The sequence below is a fragment of the Trichomycterus rosablanca genome, chromosome 15 (genome assembly GCF_030014385.1).
Source record: "Trichomycterus rosablanca isolate fTriRos1 chromosome 15, fTriRos1.hap1, whole genome shotgun sequence".
Lineage (NCBI taxonomy): Eukaryota > Metazoa > Chordata > Actinopteri > Siluriformes > Trichomycteridae > Trichomycterus > Trichomycterus rosablanca.
The window spans coordinates 6464432-6484216 of record NC_086002.1 but is presented as its reverse complement, the minus strand read 5'-3'; the positions used below and the strand labels follow the sequence as shown (position 1 = coordinate 6484216).

General features: G+C 39.6%; 1 protein-coding gene across 1 annotated transcript in view; it reads right to left on the bottom strand.

Moving 5' to 3' along the window:
- Window positions 1-19785, bottom strand: part of LOC134328225 (radixin) — a 49492-nt gene that overhangs the window by 17019 nt on the left and 12688 nt on the right. The window contains exon 3 of the mRNA XM_063009302.1: window positions 6610-6693. Within this exon, the coding sequence (XP_062865372.1) occupies window positions 6610-6693 (84 nt within the window). The remainder of the gene's footprint in view (window positions 1-6609; window positions 6694-19785) is intronic.

Sequence of the window (19785 nt, the reverse complement as noted above, 5' to 3'; positions counted from 1 at the left end):
TTTGGTATTGCACTGGATTGCTGATGCTGTAAGTATTTAGAACATTCAGTTAGTATGGGTTAGTATGGGATTAAAATGGGTATATGGCACGCATCACAGAGCGGAGGAGCTTCCCCTCTTACAAGATGTGTGTGTGTGTTAACTGTGTGTGTCCAATGCAGCATCTGGTATAAACCACCTGATCAATACATTTTAAGGTTTAATATATGTTAAATAATAAAATATATATTATATAATATATTTAATAATATATATGCACTGCTTTTTAATAAGATCATCTATACCAGTTGTACAATTATTGCATAGTTGCATAGTAAAATACACTAGCCCACTCAGCGGCTGTGTCTGAGGGGGGGATGAAATAAGTCCAAATAAAATAGAGGGTTGGGTCAAAAAGGGTATCTGATGCATACTGTGCCAAATCAGGTATTCAGACCAGAATGATCCGCTGTGGCGATCGAATACGGTTGCAGCCGAAAGAAAATAAACCAAAAATATATACATAATTACATAGTTCTAGATATACAATATAAACTTTAGTTATCCGACATTAGTAATCCTGCTACGACAGTTTCTTGACACATGCAGGGATTTTATTTGTTGTAATACTCTAAGTTTGGCGTTCCTGATAAATGCAGACAGACTACAATACATGCCAAATTTAGTAGTTAAATTTAAACACAGTGGTACCTTGAAACTCATCGTCAGTTGGTTGTGGGAGTGGCATGGAGTTTAAAAGGTGTTGAGTTTTAAGGTATTTTTTTTCCATAAGGATGTTTGGGGAAACCTGTTAATGTGTTCCATGGTCCCGTTAATTTAAAATAATGGGGTTGTTTTTAGTGTTTCTATGTCATAATTTTAATACATTAAGTCACATTAAGCTTAAGCGTTTTTGACTTATCTTACAATTTCTTAGCCCAGAGCTGTAACAAGTGAAACAGAAAGAAAATCCAGCTAAACACAGATACACGTGGAGCTTTCGGAGTGGATTTGACCGTTATTCCACACAAATGCAGATTCGTCTTATCTTCGCATCTTGATGATGTCCTACTGCACTGCTCAAGCGAAGCTTTGAACAAAGTGGCTGTTTACTGTTCATTTGAACACGAGTGTCGAGTTTCAAAGATTTTGAGTTTGGACGACATAGGGTTACAAGGTACCACTGTACTCTTGTTCAACTGACTCCAAAGTTAAACACCTTATAATTTTAAAGGAGGTTCTCCTTACCTATAAGGCCCAGGATGCTTAGCATATTTACACACAGGTTTTCTGGCTCTAGTCTCCTAAACACATCATGTTTAAAGCTAAACTCCTTCTGATTTTGCTTAATTACAGGTTTGAACTTCCTCCTTATGTTCTATTTAGTTAGCTTTGTTTCAAATGAGTTAGCTTTTAGTGATAATGGTTAAAATGTATTGTCCTACTATCTTTTTGATATGATAATGTAAAACATTCTTAAACATTATTATTATTATTATTATGCTGCACAGCCATGGTGGCCACCCACGTTTGTAACCTATTTACAGTTGAAAGACGATTAAATGATTTTAATAAATTATTAGCAGCTAACTGAAGTGCTGATACTTAGGGCTGGGCGGTATTTCGCAAATATCGATATATTTGATTACACTTTTGTTGAAAATGACCATATTCTATATATCGAGTATGCGTAGAATACACAGGTTTACAGAGATTCAGCTGTATAAACCAATCAGAGCTTCAAATTTAAATTTTGAGCAGAATTTCAATCTCTCTCTTCATTGGTTGTTGTATAATTGACAGATAAGTGAACGAATTAAAAGTTTCAGCTTTCAAGACGGTTTTCATTAGTTAGGTGGATAAACACAGTTAAATATGGATTTGTATATTCTGGAAATATTCTGGAAATACTCTGGAAATATACAAGATGGCCTCCAAGGTAAGCTGCGGTTATGATTTTATGTTGCTGTGTGGTTGATCTGGGTCGCGGTGCTGCTGTTTACCGTGTGATTTCATTTTGCAATGATAGCAAAGCATTATCAAATATGAAACGTTTTCGGGATTTTTTTTTTTTGTTGCTTTTTTTTTTATTTGTATTTTTTTAAGTAAAACGGAGCAGAAATGTCATTGTGAGATTCTGCTGGTTTGTTTAATATAAACGTTGTCAATATGAATACAAATACAGCCTGTAATAATACAAAATATAAACACTAGTCAGAATTTATCAGAAGTACAATGTTTTGTGTTTTTAGGACTATTACAATATAAGATAAAATACATGGTCTGCCATTGTACTTTAAGTTTACATTATATCATATCGTATCTCGCCACTTCTTAAAAGCATATCGAGATATGACTTTTTTTTTAGCCATATCGCCCAGCCCTACCGATACTGCATGGCTACACTAGGTTTTGTAAAATCTGGGTTCTCTGAGCACCACACCCAAGCCAAAGAGTGAAACCAAGAGGAAGTGTGAATGTGAAATTGCTTTTACAGCAACTAAAACCACAAGCACATTAATACACAGAATTTCTCTTCTACCTTACACCACCTATTTCCTTTTCATTTTCAACCACTTTACATGAAAAAAAAAAAGCAGATTTAAAGTAAGGGATGGTGGTTTGGTTTTCTAAAACCAGCTACCAACTATAAACTCAGCTGTAATCATTGTGTATGTTTATGAATTCTGACAAACATTTTTGTGCTTGTTCTTACGTTGTCTGATGTGAGTTCACATTAAGGCAATACTGAGCATGCAATGCTGTTTGCTACATGCACACTGCCTATTGATTACACACCACTGTGGTACTGTGGTTTAAAATTGGTCGTGTCTGAGGAAAGGAAGGGCAGATGGGGAGTTGAAAGCACCAGAAGTAGAGTAATACAGATGGCCAGACGTGCACCCCTGAGCATGGGGGGTTTTATGTACAAATCAGTAGCTGTCCAGTAAAAAAACAAATAAATAAATAAAATAGCTGTTCACTTTAAACAGCAGAGGGCACTGGCACTATTCACCTCGCCTGGTTGACGGCACTTAACAAAGTTGCCAGGCAGGGGATTTTCCAGCCAAATTTATTTGTGTGAGGATACTTTCTTATTCATTTATTTATGTAATGTTAGATTTGTTTTAAAATTTCATTTCAGTTCTTTTTACACAATAAGCATTATTTGGCATAGTTTGTACCTACTTCAGAAGTAAAAGGGCATTCATTATTTAGATAAATAAAAGATAAGCACAAATACAGTATTTTATTAACATTTTCAAAGAGAAATAATAAAAGGAAACTGTCATAATTTGTCTAATTTTGTTTTAAAGAACAAATTTAAATTGGGAAAAAAAATTATATCGTGAACTCAGTATCGTGAATCGTATCGCATCGTGGGTAGAGTGTATCGTTACATCCCTACTCTTTACTCATGACACCATGATGAAAACAAATGGATCTTTTCCATAGATAATGGCACAGCTCCCTAATTCGATTTCAATGAACAATTCGTTTGAGTCATTTCATAAGAGTCGTTTCTGACTTGTTTTTACTCGATGAAACAGTTTGCATCAATTGTTACTGTCAGCTTTAAGACTCACACAGTATAGACTGACTTCAGGCAAATATCAAGACAGCGTGCAGTGGCAAACTAGCTATGAAAATAAACATTTCTTACATTAGTGACAATAAAAAAAAAATGTTCATGTATTTTGTTTTTGTTGCTGCTGCTATTTTAAATTAGTTTAGTTGAGGCTCTCCCCCAAAAAGTAGTAACTCCACCCCACTGGAGAAAATTCCCCCAACATTCTCATCAACACTCATGCTGCTGATCAGTATCTGAAATAGGCATGAGTGAGGGTGATTACTTTAAATAGACATGACCCATGTGTATGCTACTCTGTGCGCTTTTGGGAATCATGACTCCAGTAACTCCACTTGACCCTTACAGTAAAACTCCTTCAGTGATTAAATAGCCTAAATACAAGGAACGCACTAAATACTTTCCCTAAACTTTAGTGCCAGACGAGGTTCAGTGGAGCTCGACAAAGTGATGAAGGATCTGCTTTCCATGCCAGATCACAGAGATTTACAAAGTCCTTAAAAACAGATCATTGTAAAGGAGAAATTTGAATCGACAGCCAGCAGCTCTCTCTGCTGACGCATGCTAGTGAAATGCTGACCGGGGGAGGCGAGCACAGACTGCTCTTTCTTAAAGGGAAACAAACGCCCAAGGAATGCATTAAAACAAAACTTTAGTAAACGGCACTTCAGTAAGCAGCTCACGTTCTCAGTTTTAGGTGAGAGAGCTTGTTCTAGAGAAAGCTGGCTACTTCATTAAAGCCAGTCTATTTCATTTTAAACACACGGGATTAAAACGTTTGTAGGAATTGATTAGAATTCCAGTAGGTTTTTAAATGTTACAACACAGATTCAGCAATCAAGAGCAAAACTAATGGAGCACAAAGAAACAGCAGCTTCGTACCTAACAAACTTTGCAAGTAAAATAACATTTGAATTAAGCAGATGTCACAAATCCGCAGCTTTGCATTGCAGACTTCAGGAGCAAATCTACTTTAGAAACTTGAATTTGGTTAACTTTGACTTGAATCTGCATTGACAGCGAAGTGGGTAGCGCCGTCACGTCACAGCAAGAAGAGACTGGGTTCAATTCTGGGAGTTTGTATGTTCTCCCTCAATCTGTGTGGGTTTCCTACAGGTGCTCAGATATTTCAAAAACATGCAGTAAGGTCGATTGGAGCTACTGAGAATTGTACAAGTGTGTGTGTGTGTGCCCTGTGATGGACTGGTGACCTGTCCTGGGTGTTTCCTGCCTTTTACCCAATAAATCAGACCCAGTGCATCCCCGAGCAGGTTAAAGCAGTGGTAAGTCACACAATGTATGTATGAACTAGTATCCCATTATGTTTACTTTCACATTTTCTGCATTTAGCAGACGCTCTTATCCAGGGCGACTTACAGAAGTGCTTCCATAGTGAACATTACCTTACTCTAGTTAAAGTAAACAACAATCCAAGAACACAAATCTGCTGAAACCCTGTTAGAACCAAAGGTGTTTTTTTTTTTTTTTTGCAAGAAATGAATAAGAGCGTTAGTAAGTAAGTGAGTAAGTAAGTACAAGTCAGCTTAAGTGCCTAGTAAAGAGGTGATGAAGGTTTTTAATCGTTTTTTAAAGACAGCGAGAGACTCAGATGTTCAGACAGACAGGGGAAGCTCGTTCCACCATTTGGGTGCAGTACAGAGAAAAGCCTTGATGCTTGTCTTCCTTGAGTCCTGGGTGGAGGATCAAGTCAGGCGAGACTAGTGGCTCGGAGGTTGCGTGGTACAGAGCGGGGTTTGATTAGACCTTGGAGGTATCTTGGGGCTGGTCCATTTTTGGCTTTATATAATAATTATAATTATAATATAATAAACAACAAAAAAACGCATGGATTTAAATGTTTGTCTTTTTTAAAATAAATTAATTAATTTAAATAATTTGACAAATTTAAATTATGTATTTTTATTACTATTTATTATTGTTATTATTCATTACATATTTTATTTATTATCCGTTTATTATTCCTAAGCCTCACAAAAATCAACCTCACAGCTGACCTTACATCCTTACACCATCCATTCCTCTCTGTCCACCTGTCAGCTGGAAAAATCCATTCTATTTTATTGTGCTTTTAGGATAATTTATTCCCATTTTATTTATTAGTTTTAAATGTTGTTTGCTCAAAACGTATTAAATAATTCTCACATTGTGCATCCGGCTGCACAAGGACAATTTCAATACAACAGACCCTAACTTCTGATATTTTTAATATTGCTACAAAATAATAAGCCATGTTTATCATCAAGCAGCAATAAAACCCGCTATGCTGGTCAGTAACATTATTTTGCATCAGTGGACTGTGGTTCTATCAGCTGCTTTGCTGTTGTGTGCGTGTTATTAGGATTTTCACAGTAATCATTATGGGTGTACTGAACTTATCGTGTCATATCAGATAAACAGTGGAAATTCTGCTTGAGGTGCAGCTTTAATAAACAAGCACAAATACACACGGTTCATGTTTAATAAAGCTTGACTGTGGCGTCAGTGTCAGCAAAGTCAATAACACAGTTATGAGAAGGATGATGAACTAACAGTGGCACCGGAGCTGTTCAGACATTTCATTGTCAATCACTGATAAGTGTCCACAAAAGATTCATGCGTGTAATGTCATGTGATCACAGTAAATAAGAATAAAGAAAGAACGCCTATTTTTTATCATTTATACACATACACACATACAGTCCATTAAATTTCTATTTCGCATATCCCAGCTTGTTTGGAAACTGGGGTCAGAGCGTGGGGTCGACCATTGTAGGCGCCCCTGGAGCAGACAGGGTTAAGGGCTTTCGTCAAGGGCCCAACAGTGGCTGCATAGCAGACCGTGGATTTGAACCGACAATTCGTCCTCAGTTACTGAAACAAGGTTAGATGATGTGCAAAATGTAAAAGTTGCATAACTACAGAAAAGTTGTTTAGCTCACTGATGAAGTCCTTCCTTTTACAGTTTTTGAGTAATTAACACGTTTGCCAGTCTAGATTTCATGGTACTGGAGGTATTGCGTTCAGGGAGGCACTGCACCTACCTGGTCAAACAGTTGTTTGCCTGTGGTGTTCGGCTGGATGGCAAACTCCAGCTCGGCATCCATCGTAGTCACCCGTACGTTGATCTGAAAAGCACAGATAAGATTTGGTTTAGTCAAAACATGCAGAAAAAAATACTAAAGAAAATCCTTGATACTGATAGTTTTACCATTTAAAATGATTTAAATTAAGGACACAAATTTTGCCATCGGTAGAGGCTTTGTCAAATAAAAAGCTCAACATGGTAGCATTGTAAACAAAGATACAGTAACAGTAATTAATATTGTAAATTGGGCTTGTTTAGCATTTACATGATCAGGATTCGTCAAACCAGTCGACCTTCTGACGCCAGCAAACAGGTTGTCTGTGCTTTCGACCATGGACAAGAGTTAGCGTGAGCACTTTCACTGGCCTGTTATTATGCAGCCCCATACACTGAGGCGTCGATGAATTGTGTTCACAAACTGACCTTATCAGTAATAAAGTGATCTGCAATTCGAGCCTCTATCTGACCTCTTAAGGTGTTATCCGTCACAAAGACGTAAGTTGCAGGACATTTAAGGATCGGACTTGGTTGTCCAGCATGTTCAAGACGACTGAGATCTGACCAATTTTAAGGCCAAGTGTTTTTTATTTTCCTCAAACCCTTGGTTTACTTTATGTTTAGGTAGGTAGTTGGCATTACACTACCAATGCCAGTTTGCCTTCCGCCCACAGTGCATCCTGCACCATCTTCGCCCAGGTAGGTGACACAGCCAGCCGTCCACATGGTGTAAAAGAAAACATGACTAATTAAACCAGGCAACCTTCGTCCATGCTCTATGGTCCTGTTTTAATGCTCACATGCCCACTGTAGAAGCTTCCCGGGGGTGGACAGGGATCAGCACGGGGAATCCTACGTGATTACATTTATGTCAGGACAGGTAATTACTTGTTACACAAGATTCATCAGTTCAAGTTCAATGTCAAACACGGTCATGGGCAATTTTGTATCTCCAATTTACCTAACTTACACGTCTTTGGACTGTGGGAGGTAACTGATGCTCCCGGAGGAAACCTCTGCAGACACGGGGAGAACATGCAAACTCCACACAGAAAGGACCCAGACCTCTCCACCTGGGAATCCAGCCAGCATTAACTTTTTCAGCAATGTTATCTACAGTACCACTTCTGTGGGATAGTCCCTGCTCACCTTGCACATAAATTAAGACTTGCTTAGACACCTTTTTGTAAGTTAAAACCACTGCATGCTGGGAACACTCAACAGTCACCACAATTTAGACCTTGTCAGGTTTGTTCAGAACCTCACACTTACACAAAGCAATGTGTGAAAAATCACTGACATTGATTGAAAACATGTATTTAGTTCTCTAAAATCCTGACTGAAGCTGACTGACCTCGCTGCAAAAGAAAAGTACTTCAATACCCTACATTACAAAGGTTCTGGGCAAAGACGTGACCGTTTCATTCATGTGCACAGAAAAACGTGACCTGACGTCACAAAACATTGTGTTTTCAGAGAGCGGTCAAAACCTTTAACGCTGAGGGATCAGGAGTGTGACGCGTGAGCCGGTTACACATGGCATGTGAGCATGTGGAATGAAAAGGTGAAACAGAATGAAAGAACCTCTTAAAGCCCGCTTTGTGAGCATCTGAACCAATTTCAGACACCTTCAGGCGATCGAATAGCTGCTTCAGAAAGACGTCAGAGTGAGGCAGCTCAGAAAAGTCACGCTTCAAACTGAAGAGTTTTCTCCTGCCATAGCAAAATAACGGTGGCCTGTCCAAGAGTTTATTATTATTATTTTTATTATACAACATTGGAGAATAGAGTGGACAGTGGGTGGACACTATTTAAAAACTCCAGCAGCGCTGGCTGATTGACTGATTCACTCATACCAGCACAACACACACTAACACACCACCACCATGCCAGTGTCACTGCAGTGCTCAGAATGATCCACCACCTAAATAATACCTGCTCTGTGGTGGTCCTGACCATTGAAGAACAGCATGAAAGGGGGCTAACAAAGTATGCAGAGAAATAGATGGACTACAGTCAGTAAGTACTTCTATATGGTAAGTGGAGCTGATAAAAATGGACAGTGAGTGTAGAAACAAGGAGGTGGTTTAATGCTTTGGCTGATCAGTGTACAATTATTATCTAGTAAAATTCTAGCAATTGAGGGTTAATGGCTCAGGAGTCCAACAGTGGCAACTTCTGCTTACTAGTCCAGTACCTTAGCCACTAAGTCATCAATTGTATTTTTAACCACATGCTGTTCTTAAAAAAAATAGGGAACTTGGTTTTCTGATGTTTATTTTGAGCTGCTCAGGTGCACTTTTGAGGGTTACAACGGGTGACTGGTGGATCAAGCACCCACCCACGTTTTTGCACTCTCAGGCTAAACACTTCACTTCATTACAAAAACAGCACTCCTTTCCTTGCCTGCATTTCTGCTGAGACAGAGCAGCTGACCGAGCTCTGTGATTGGTTGCAGACGGTGACTGTCCGCTGATGCATGATCTGATGGGTGAAGAATGGCCTTAGGGTCATCCCTCCTCCACCTGTGAGTATGGGTGCTCATGTGTGTCCCTTCGGATGCTGTTTGGTGCAGAGTTACATGCTGACCGACAGTACGCTAGCGTACTGAGCAACAGGCTGTACTTATCACTCTCTCTAATGTATGCACACACACCACTCTCACTCTGCACACATATACACACTCATATAAATGCACACACACGAGAAAGGTGATCCAGCGAGCCGTCCTGTTGGAATAGAGTTACCTTAGTCTCTTATATCCATGTGTCAGGGTTTCCTTTCCTCTCTATTTAACTCCAGTTTATCTTATAAAACATACACTCAGGTGGGGCTACGATCACAAACATGTTTTTTGAGACCAAGACAAGTTCAAGAGCACCAACAATGAGGTATATCTGCCAAACATACTCATTTGACACAGGCTACTTCCAGCATGTGTCATGAAACAAAACAGTCATCTTAATCTAGTAAAAGAACATACTGTATCTGGTATTATTAATAGATGCCGTTAACAAATCTAAATGTATTGATTTATTTATAAGGATTTTACACACTTTGGTTACAATCATGACAGAAACGGTAGTTACTCGTTACACAAGATTAATCAGTTCAAGTTTTAATGAACTGATTCAAGTTTGTACTGTGGGAGGAAACCGGAGCACCCGGAGGAAACCCACAGACACGGGGAGAACATGCAAACTCCACACAGAAAGGACCTGGACCACTCCACCTGGGAATCGAACCCAGGACCTTCTTGCTGTGAGGCGACAGTGCTACCCATTAGGGCTGTCGCGGTGAAAGAATTTCCCCTTGCGATATTCAACCTGTCTCAATATCGCGGTATGCGGTGATATCGCCATTTTTTGTTTTTTTTTTGTTTTTGAAAATTACTTAATTAATCTGGATTTTAGAGCTATATAAACAAGCTTTATTGTTAGGCTATGATTCGGTATATTATTGCTTTATAATGACAAAGATGAGACAGCTTTAAGACCAATGAAATGCATGTTTAATGTTAAATACAGAACAGAGCAGGGATGCGCGTCTTTTCTCTATTAAAAAAGGTTTAAATTTAGCTTCTAGCCTAGGATAGATATACACTGTGAAACGAAAAAAAAAAGAGTTTAGGCTAAATATTTTAAATGCTCATCTAATCAAAATATGGTAAAAAAAAATAGAATAAAGAATAAAGTCTGTAAGAGTTTAAACCTGCGTTATCATGCGCGCTAGAAGAACCAACATGTTCATCTGATGTGGTTTAGAGAGGATCTGAGTGGGGTAGAGATGTTCCCGACGTTACCGATGTTGCACTAATACACGTGTACTGATCCTGCATGCGACTTTACAGATCAAAGCAAATCTAGCCTGGTTGTCGCGTCACTATTAACCATCTATTTAGTAGGTATAATTAACATAATATATACTACATTTTAAGTTATTATTCGTTTCAATACATTTTTATTCAACGAAAAAATACATTTAAATCATTCCAGCAAGCCAGCAAGAGAATATTTGCAGGCTGCAATGCCATATTAACCGTCATTAAGTGTTTTAGTTCACCAAGGCTGTTTGAATATAGTCTAAATTACAAGTATTTTATTGAGTGTGAACTCAATTTGATCATTAATAAACTTGCCTATAATTCCTGTTGTGATTGTTTACATTTTAAAACACAAAGCCTGACACTCAGCAGCAACGCATGCGAACAGGTTGCGGGAAAATGTCGCTCCTAGCTCATTTTCATTATGAACTTATTTAACACTTATTACGCCCGATTGTAAGCGTATAAAACAAGATGGACCCTGCAAAAAAAAAAAAAGTTAAGAAAGAAAGAAAAAACGTGAATATCGCGGTGATGCGGTTGCTTGGCATGCCCTGCGGTTGGCTGGTCTATACCGCGATATTTCAAAATTGCGGTTAGCGCGACAGCCCTACTACCCATGTTTTAGGGTGATTTGTGTATCCTATAGATATGGAGCTCTTTTATTCTAGTTAGTGGTGGAAACATGGTGTACTCAAATGATGACCTACTTACACTTCAAGCTATCCATCCATCCACCCATCTATCTATCTATCTATCTCTCATCTATCTATCCATCCACCCATGTATCCATCCATCCATCCGTCCGTCTACCCATGTATCCATCCATCCACTCGTCTATCCATCCATCCATCCGTCCGTCTATCATCCATCAATTCATCCATCCATCCATCTACCCATGTATCCATCTACCTACCCATGTATCCATCTACCTACCCATGTATCCATCCATCCATCCATCCACCCATGAATCCATCCATACATCTACCCATGAATCCATCCATCCATCCATCCATCCATCCATCCATCCATCCATCCATCCATCTATCTACCCATCCATCCATCTACCCATGTATCCATCTACCCATCAATCTATCTATCCATCCATCCATCTACCTATCTATCCCTCCATTCATCTATCCATCTATAACGTTATCTGAAAAGACCAATAAAATAAAAACGTATTAGTCTATGACAGGAGCAAACATGTCAAAGCACATGACCTACAACCAGGGATTTTGAAAATTTGACAAAACAAGACCTTAAAAGAACAAACAAGTGAATACTCGATTAGTGTACACCCGGCATTCGAGTGAAAATTAATGTAAGTTTTTATCAATTTTTTGTAATACACCTTGTATTCACTGCACTATTATACTGTCCCATTTATAGAGATAAAAAGCTCATATTGTACTAAACACATGAAAATGAGTACACAAGAACACTATCTTCTTTTGTCTTACTTTTAATACCAGTTTGTATGTAGTTTGCTGTTCCACATTTCTGCTATACATGCAAATCAAGATGTGACTGCACTGTCAACGTACAAAGGCATTCGCGACTACAAATAATAGCCGATTGTTGTTGACCTTTCTTACACTTCCTCCACACAGTCTGAACAGATGAATTAACGGCTCAGCACTGAGCACGACTCTGTTCTTAGTGGAGGTTTAGAAGATCAAAGAATTCAGCAAAGATGTGCTGACATCTAAAACAAACTAAATACATTCTGTCACTTCCTGTGAAGCACGTTTGAGCTGGAAACAACACGTCAGGCTAAACATCAGCAGAAATGTAGCTCGCTCGCTCACTGAGCTTTTCATCTCCGCTCTCACTGAAGTTTATACAGGCACATGTTAGCAGTGTTTGACCGAGCTGAACAGAAGTGCATGTGAACGGGTGTGTGCTGCTAAATGGAGCAGGGAAAAGAGAAGTGATTATTATGAATGATTATGGTCATGAGAAGTAAGCACCTGTTTGGCATGTTCACTACGGGTTTAACCACTTTGTACACGTCAAAAACTTCAAATGTCACGCACAGGTGGCGCAGCGGGACATTCCGCTACCACACCAGCGCAGAGATTCTGAACTCCTCAGTTCGAAACTCGGCGTTGCCACTGGTCGCCTGGGCGCCATCTAGCTGGCATAATTGGCAGTGCCTGAGGCAGACACGTTTCTGCTAGGACAGGATGACCGGATTATGTGGGGGGGGGGTCCTTTGTTTGGCCGTGTTTGTTTATTATTAGGATTTAACATGTTTTACACTGGTTACATTCATGACAGAAACTGTAGTTACTCAGTACACAAGATTCATCAGTTCACAAGCTTATTATCAAACACAGTCATGGACAATTTTGTGTTTCCAATTCTCGATTGGCTGTGTAAAGACCCTGATTAGCAGATAGAGAGGCGCCTGTGCAGAATGCATAGGTGAAAAGGGGTTCCGCTAAGGGCTGCACGCGGGTAGAAGGAGGCGTGAGCAGCAATGTCAAACAGTCATGGACAATTTTGTATCTCTAATTTACCTCACTTGCATGTCTTTGGACTGTGGAAGGAAACCGGAGCTCCTGGAGGAAACCCATGCAGACACGGGGAGAACATGCAAACTCCACACAAAGTACCCAGACCGCCTCACCTGGGAATCAAACCAAGGACCTTCTTGCTGTGAGGTGACCGCGCTACCCACTGAGCCACTGTGCTGGTACATAAAATATTAAACCATTAGGATATACTGGTATTTCTTAACAAATGTTATTTGGATATTTTGCCTAATGATCCAGTATGAAGCAGAACTTCATTGACAAGGTCATATTAATTTTATTTATGTATTTTCCCTAGGGATGTCCCGATCCGATCTCACAGATCGGGATCGGGGCCGATCAAGGCATTTTTAACTGATCGGAAATCGGATTTGCTAATGCCGATCATAACCCGATCTTTTGTTTTACGTCAGCATGTCCGCTGTGTGGAAATACTTTAAATTGGAAAGTGAAACGAGTCCAACAGCGGTGTAATGTCTGTAATGCGAGCGTTTCACGAGGCGGTGGGAGCAGAGCTGCGTTCATTACTGTAGAATTTTACTGTTTATATGGTGTGCGAGTCGAGGATCACTCCGGTTTACAAAACAATAACTTTTAATCCGAGTATGAAAACTTCAGGAGCATAACATACAGCTTTTACGAGTTTACGTGTTACAAGACTGAACGACATCTCAGTATCAAGCTCTCTGATTGGCTTAGTTATGTAACCGAGCGTCGTAGTGATGCACTCGCTTAATAAAGAAATAAAATACACGGTATATTCACAAATTGTCGGGAGCAAAACACTTTATTAACTTATTCTGTTCCGAATAGCGGACAGCCAGAGCCGAGCACGCTATCCCATGCACTATGGAAGCCCCAAAGGGTCAAAACACACTCACTTCGCGTAGACCCGTCCATCAAACCATTGTCACAATACAAGCACTTTAAGAACTGGCTTTCCTTCATAACAAAAGAGTGACTTTCCATTTTATTTTGGTATTCAGGGTTTACTGTAATGCTGTTAAGTAACTTATTTGTTTTTTTATATTTAAGTTAAGCTGCTACACCACTTGTGAGTGGAGATTTTTGTTCATTTTTAGTGTATCACTGCATTAAACAGAATTATGTTCTTTGAATATAAAGTTCAAAGTGAAACTGTAATTATCTCACTTCATTTTTACTACAATGCTGCACTAGGTTTGTTTACTTTTATTTTATTTCATTTCAGGCCATTTTTTTCCTACAGTGCTGCAGAGCTATTCAGTTGTTAAACATATACATTTGATTAATTTGAATAACTGTAATGTACTTGAAGTGTGCACTGTGTAAACAGTGTTATCTAGTTCTTATCTAGACAATATCTAGAAAATACAAGTATCGGTTTGAGAATCGGTATCGGATCGGGATCAAAATTAAAGATCGGGATCGGGAACAAAAAAAACGTGATCCGGACATCCCTAATTTTCCCCTCTTTCCTCAAATCTAGTCGTATCCACTTACCAGTTGTATTTTTTAGCCCCTGCTCCTTATCCTCCAACATATGTGCACCCGACAACCACTTCTTTTCACCCTACCAGAGACGAGTTCACACAGAACAGCATCACGTAGCAGCCAGCAGAGACCAGAAATCACTCAACTGATAAAGAATCCTTTTGACCATCCATTCTGACCGACACGGCCAACTGTTTCAGTATAGGTGCCAGTATATGTGCCAGTATATACATAATGGCTTTAAAAGTGTGCATGGCATGACTGGTGAAGGTGTGCTGATTTATTAGCTGCAAGAAACTGCAGGTAATTCCATCAAAATGCTTACTAATCAGGTACTTTTATTAGCTTAGTTGGTTAGAACCACAGACTTCATTGTAGCTTTGCTGCTAATGCGATTTACACAGTAGCACCAGTGCATAGCCATACAACAGTAAAGTATGCAAAAGATTAATTATAACATGTCTAGGATGTCAGGAAACAAGATTACTGCCTATAAAAACAAAGCACACAACAAACGAGCAACGTATACACATCTCTGGTCCATCCATCCATCCATCCATCTATCTTTTAACGCCGTGTTTACTCTTGAGAGTTACATGCAGGAAAGGTTTATGTGGGTGCTTTGTATCCGTTAGGTAGTCTCCGATATTATACGCATCTCTGGAGAAGAGTCAACAATAAAACTCTTCTTAATTACAGCTATTATTCTCCTTTGTGTTAAAGAATTTAATAGCAAAACTACTAATAGTATCAGTGATAATCAAGAGCAGATAAAATTTGTTTATTAACCCACAGCTCTACCCACTAGGCCACCAAAGACACAATTTGATTCAACATTAACAACAGTAAGAAAACAAGACCTAGGCACAAACCCAAAGTGGCTGACTGCTTGTGTAAATATGATTTGGTAGCAGGAGGTTCATGAACATTCACGTTTATATCCCCCACCACTTTAACCACACACACACACAGACACATGGTATGACGGCAAAGAAGTGACGCAAAAGAGCTTAATTATCTTTTCTGGGTCACTATTTACGAGCGGCAGGCTCTTTGTGTCAAGCAGGCAGCTAATGTCCTGCAATCAGCCGTGAAATGCCTGGCCTTTTGTTTATGCGCCCGAGCCAAAACACACCAAAAGCGGCCAGGCTAATTAAATGCGCTGAGTGAATTGTTCGGCACGAACAGTTCGTGACCAAGTTATGGATCTCCAAAACGATGAACTAGTTGTTTTCCTCAGACTAGTAAAGGCCAACGGGACGAATTAATGGTTACACAGTAGTGTTTCTTTTATAAAGACTGAAAAAAAGATGTGCAAGAGCTCACAGAAACGAAGTAAGCATGAATAAAGAGATTAGAAGCATGTTTCCTTTTCTGGATGTTTGGACAGCACAGCAGTAAAACACACTAGCACATTAGAGCTGACGTCTCAAGCTCACAAGTTCGAATTTTAGTTCTGCTACCTATACAGACAATTATTTGCTCGTCTAAGAGAGGGATTACCAGCTGGGGGATACTGGGGATTGGTGTGAGAGTCTCTGTGCCTCACAGCAAGAAGGTCCTGGGTTCGACAGTGCTACCCACTTAGCCACTGTGCTGCCCTCGCTTTGGATAAAGGCGCCTGCTAAATGCTGAAAATGTAAATGTGGAGTTTGCATGTTCTCCCGGTGTCTGCATGGGTTTCCTCCCATAGTCCAAAAACATGCAAGTGAGGTGAATTGGAGATACTAAATTGTCCATGACTGTGTTTGACATTAAACTTGTGAACTGATGAATCTTGTGTAACTACCTGTCCTGTCATGACTGTAACCAAAGTGTGTAAACATGACATTCATCCTAATAAATAAATAAACCTATTTGAAACAAAAAGTGTTCACATTATGAGCTTAGAGAGCACAGCAACCTTCGGGAGGAAAAGAAGGTGAACAGGATGTTAGATGGGTGGCCATGTGCTACAGATAAGAGAGGAGATGGCCTTGTCAGAAATGAAAACAGTGAGAGAAGTCAAAACTTGGCCTTCGTTAGGGCTGATTAAAAGCAGGGCTAATGTGTGAATGGTTTTCCTGTGTATAATCCACTAACAGATGAGAAGTAAACATGTTTTCATATGGAAAGACATACAAAATGTTTGGGCTCCCTCTATGAAAATAAATAAATGTTTTTGTTAAAACTCCATGAGAACATGCAAACTCCACACAAAGAACCCAGGCTGCTCCACCTGGGAATCAAACCCAGGACCTTCTTGCTGTGAGGCGACAGTGCTACCCACCGAGCCACCAATTCCCCCCATATAGCAGAAATCCAAGAGCTCTTTAAAAACACTACTAACTTTTTACAATCATGTTCTTCATCGAATGGTTTAAATTGTATTAATCCTAAATGAAGCAGCTTGTTTCTGTAGCTGTGAAAGCAATTCGTCAAATGACTTCACCCAAACTCCACTCCAGTTCCTCCCACAGGATGTTGGTCCAAACCTCCTAACTGACAGCGGCCTTTTTTACACTCCTCTCAAAAAAGTGCAAGCAAAAACAGGCACACGCGAGGCCACATGCAGGACCTCTTCCTGTGGCGTCCATCAGCTCATAAACACTCCCTGAGAGAGGAAGACGGCATCGTTGAGCACCTTCTGCTCATCCTGTAAATAATGCAGGACCCTCATAACACCGAACCAGCGCCGTTAGAGAGAGGGAGGTTTACAGAGCAATGAGGCATGAAGGAGCCAGACTAGAGAACTGCTGGTACAGATGGGGAAGAGCTCTGATTGGACTTCGCATTAAAACAGACTCAACATGAGCATCATTAGTTTTGGACTAGTATATCTGGGGGGAAACTTACGGGTGCTTTTATGTGAGTTTATTTCCTTTCGAATCAGCTGTTTGTGTTTTTCTCTGCATTTCGCATGTGTGGGGTGCAATGGTATTTGTTTGTTTGTTTGTTTATTTTATTGTTTAATGCCATGTTAACACATTGGTTACATTCATGGCAGGAACACTGAAGTTTTTTATTTATTTAATAATATTTCCAAGTCATAAGCTGCGTCCGGAATCGCATACTTCCATACTCAATAGTACGCGAAATGAGTACGCGAGAGCGGTTAGTATGTCCGAATACATAGTATAAATAAAGAGGTACGCGAGAAGTACCCGGATGACCTACTTACTGGGCAGCCTTGTTTGAGTATGCAAGCGATGCACACTTGCGGTCCGCTAATGTATCCCATAATGCAACTGGAGCTGCGTAGGTGATTGAAGCGGAATAAGAAACAAGATAGATAGCGGAAAACGGAGTCCTCTGTTCACAAGTGTAAGTAAGATAAATAAGACAAAAACACGATAAATATCCAAAATTTTGGCGATGGGGTCTGTAATGAGTCTAACTATGGTGATATTACGTCATCACGTCCTCACGTCATCACTCGACGTTAGTAAGATGGCGGATGTAGTACGTAGCGGTGTTGTGTGCATACTGCACACTTCTGTACTGAAAGTATGTACTTTTTTACCGGCTGAGTAGTGCATACTTCCTCCAATCTAGTACGTACTCTGTAAGTATGTGATTCCGGGCGCAGCTCGTGTCTTTCTTGTTTCATTTTTGTTTTATTTATCTTCGTATGTGAGTCCTCAGTTTTATATTCGTGAATGATTGGTTGACTGAGGGGTTTAAAATAGTATTTGAAACAACGTCACTGCTCATACCCAACTGCCTACCATACCTGCATTTTAGTGTTTCATCCCTATTGTCCTGGTCAGGAAAAAAACCCTATACAGATAGCGTTAGCATGACTTAACAGTTGAGAGAGGTTTCCTCAAAATGGTGAAAATAAAAAAGACAGAAGAGGGGAAGAACCTGCCAAAGAAATGAGGCGTGTCGGCAGTTTAGAACAAATTAAAACACCATATACTGTACGGTTTGTCGAGCCACGACTGTTGCAAACAACATTATTACGAACGCAGTAACAATCCACATATGCAAGGACACGATTCCTCTATAGACAGTCGAGAGTGAAGCTTTCAGAGCAATACAGTGGTGCCTCTAGATACGAGTTTAATTCGTTCCAGAGCCGAGCTCGTAAGTAGAGCAGCTCGTATGTGGAGCAGCTCGTATCTAGAGGTACCACTGTAAATAAAACCGTGGATTCCAGGTTTGTCTTACGGGACAAAAATACTTCATGTCAGTCACTATTCCAACATTATAAGCCTACACAGATATAACGTGCTAACATGATATAAGTTTAACAATCAGACTTTATACTGGTTTTACACAAAACTGCTTGTGTTTGAAATGTTAAAGCACAACAGTTCCAGCGTTTATGATTTAAACAACATCACTGCATTAAAACATTTCTCTGCTCTGACCTCAGTGGCAGCGCTCGTTCCCTGAATAAAATGTAAACAGTAGGGATGTAACGATGCACCACACGACATGTGCCACGATTCGAATCGGATATTCATTTAAGATGAATCCACAAAGTCTGACTGAAGAAGTCACTTGGATGAGTGACGTAACGTTTCTCTACAACAAACTCGTGTCCAGATGAACGGATTCAACTTTGTGGATTTGTGTACCTGGATTATTGAGCATGCATCAAGAGATTAAGATGAATCGTTATTCATTTTAAACAGCAGAGGGCACTGGCGCTATTCAACTCGCCTGGCTGACGGCACTTCACAAAGTTGCCAGGTTTGGAATTTTCCAGCCAAATGTATTTATGTGAGGATACTTTTTATTTCAGTTTTTTTGCACAATAAGGATTATTTGGCATAGTTTGTAGCTACCTCAGAAATAAAAGGGCATTCATTATTTAGATAAATAAAAGATGAGCACAAATACAGTATTTTTTTTTTTTTTTAAAGAAATAATAAAAGCAAACATTGTCATAATTTGTCTTCAATTTCATTTTGTTTAAAAAAAAAATAATAATAAAAAAAAGGAAAATCGGGAAAACAAGTTGTATAGTGAACACAGTATCGTGAATCGAATCGCATCGTGGGTAGAGTGTATCGTTACATCCCTAGTTACAAATCAGCCGTCTACACCATTTACTGTGTAAAAAAACTCCTGCATCCAATTCCTCCAAGCCATCCAACATCCATCAAATTCCATCCATTTCCTTACTAACCTCATACGCATTTAACTTTTCTCAATCCATCCCGGATTAAGCTCCTATTGGCCCAGTCTTCCTCTTCCTTATTCTAAGTGGATCTTGTCCTTCACTGGTTCAACCATCCTGTTAAATCCTCCAGTCGCAGTCTGTATAATTATCCCTGCATCCCTTTTTCATCATGGCTCCTAATAACAC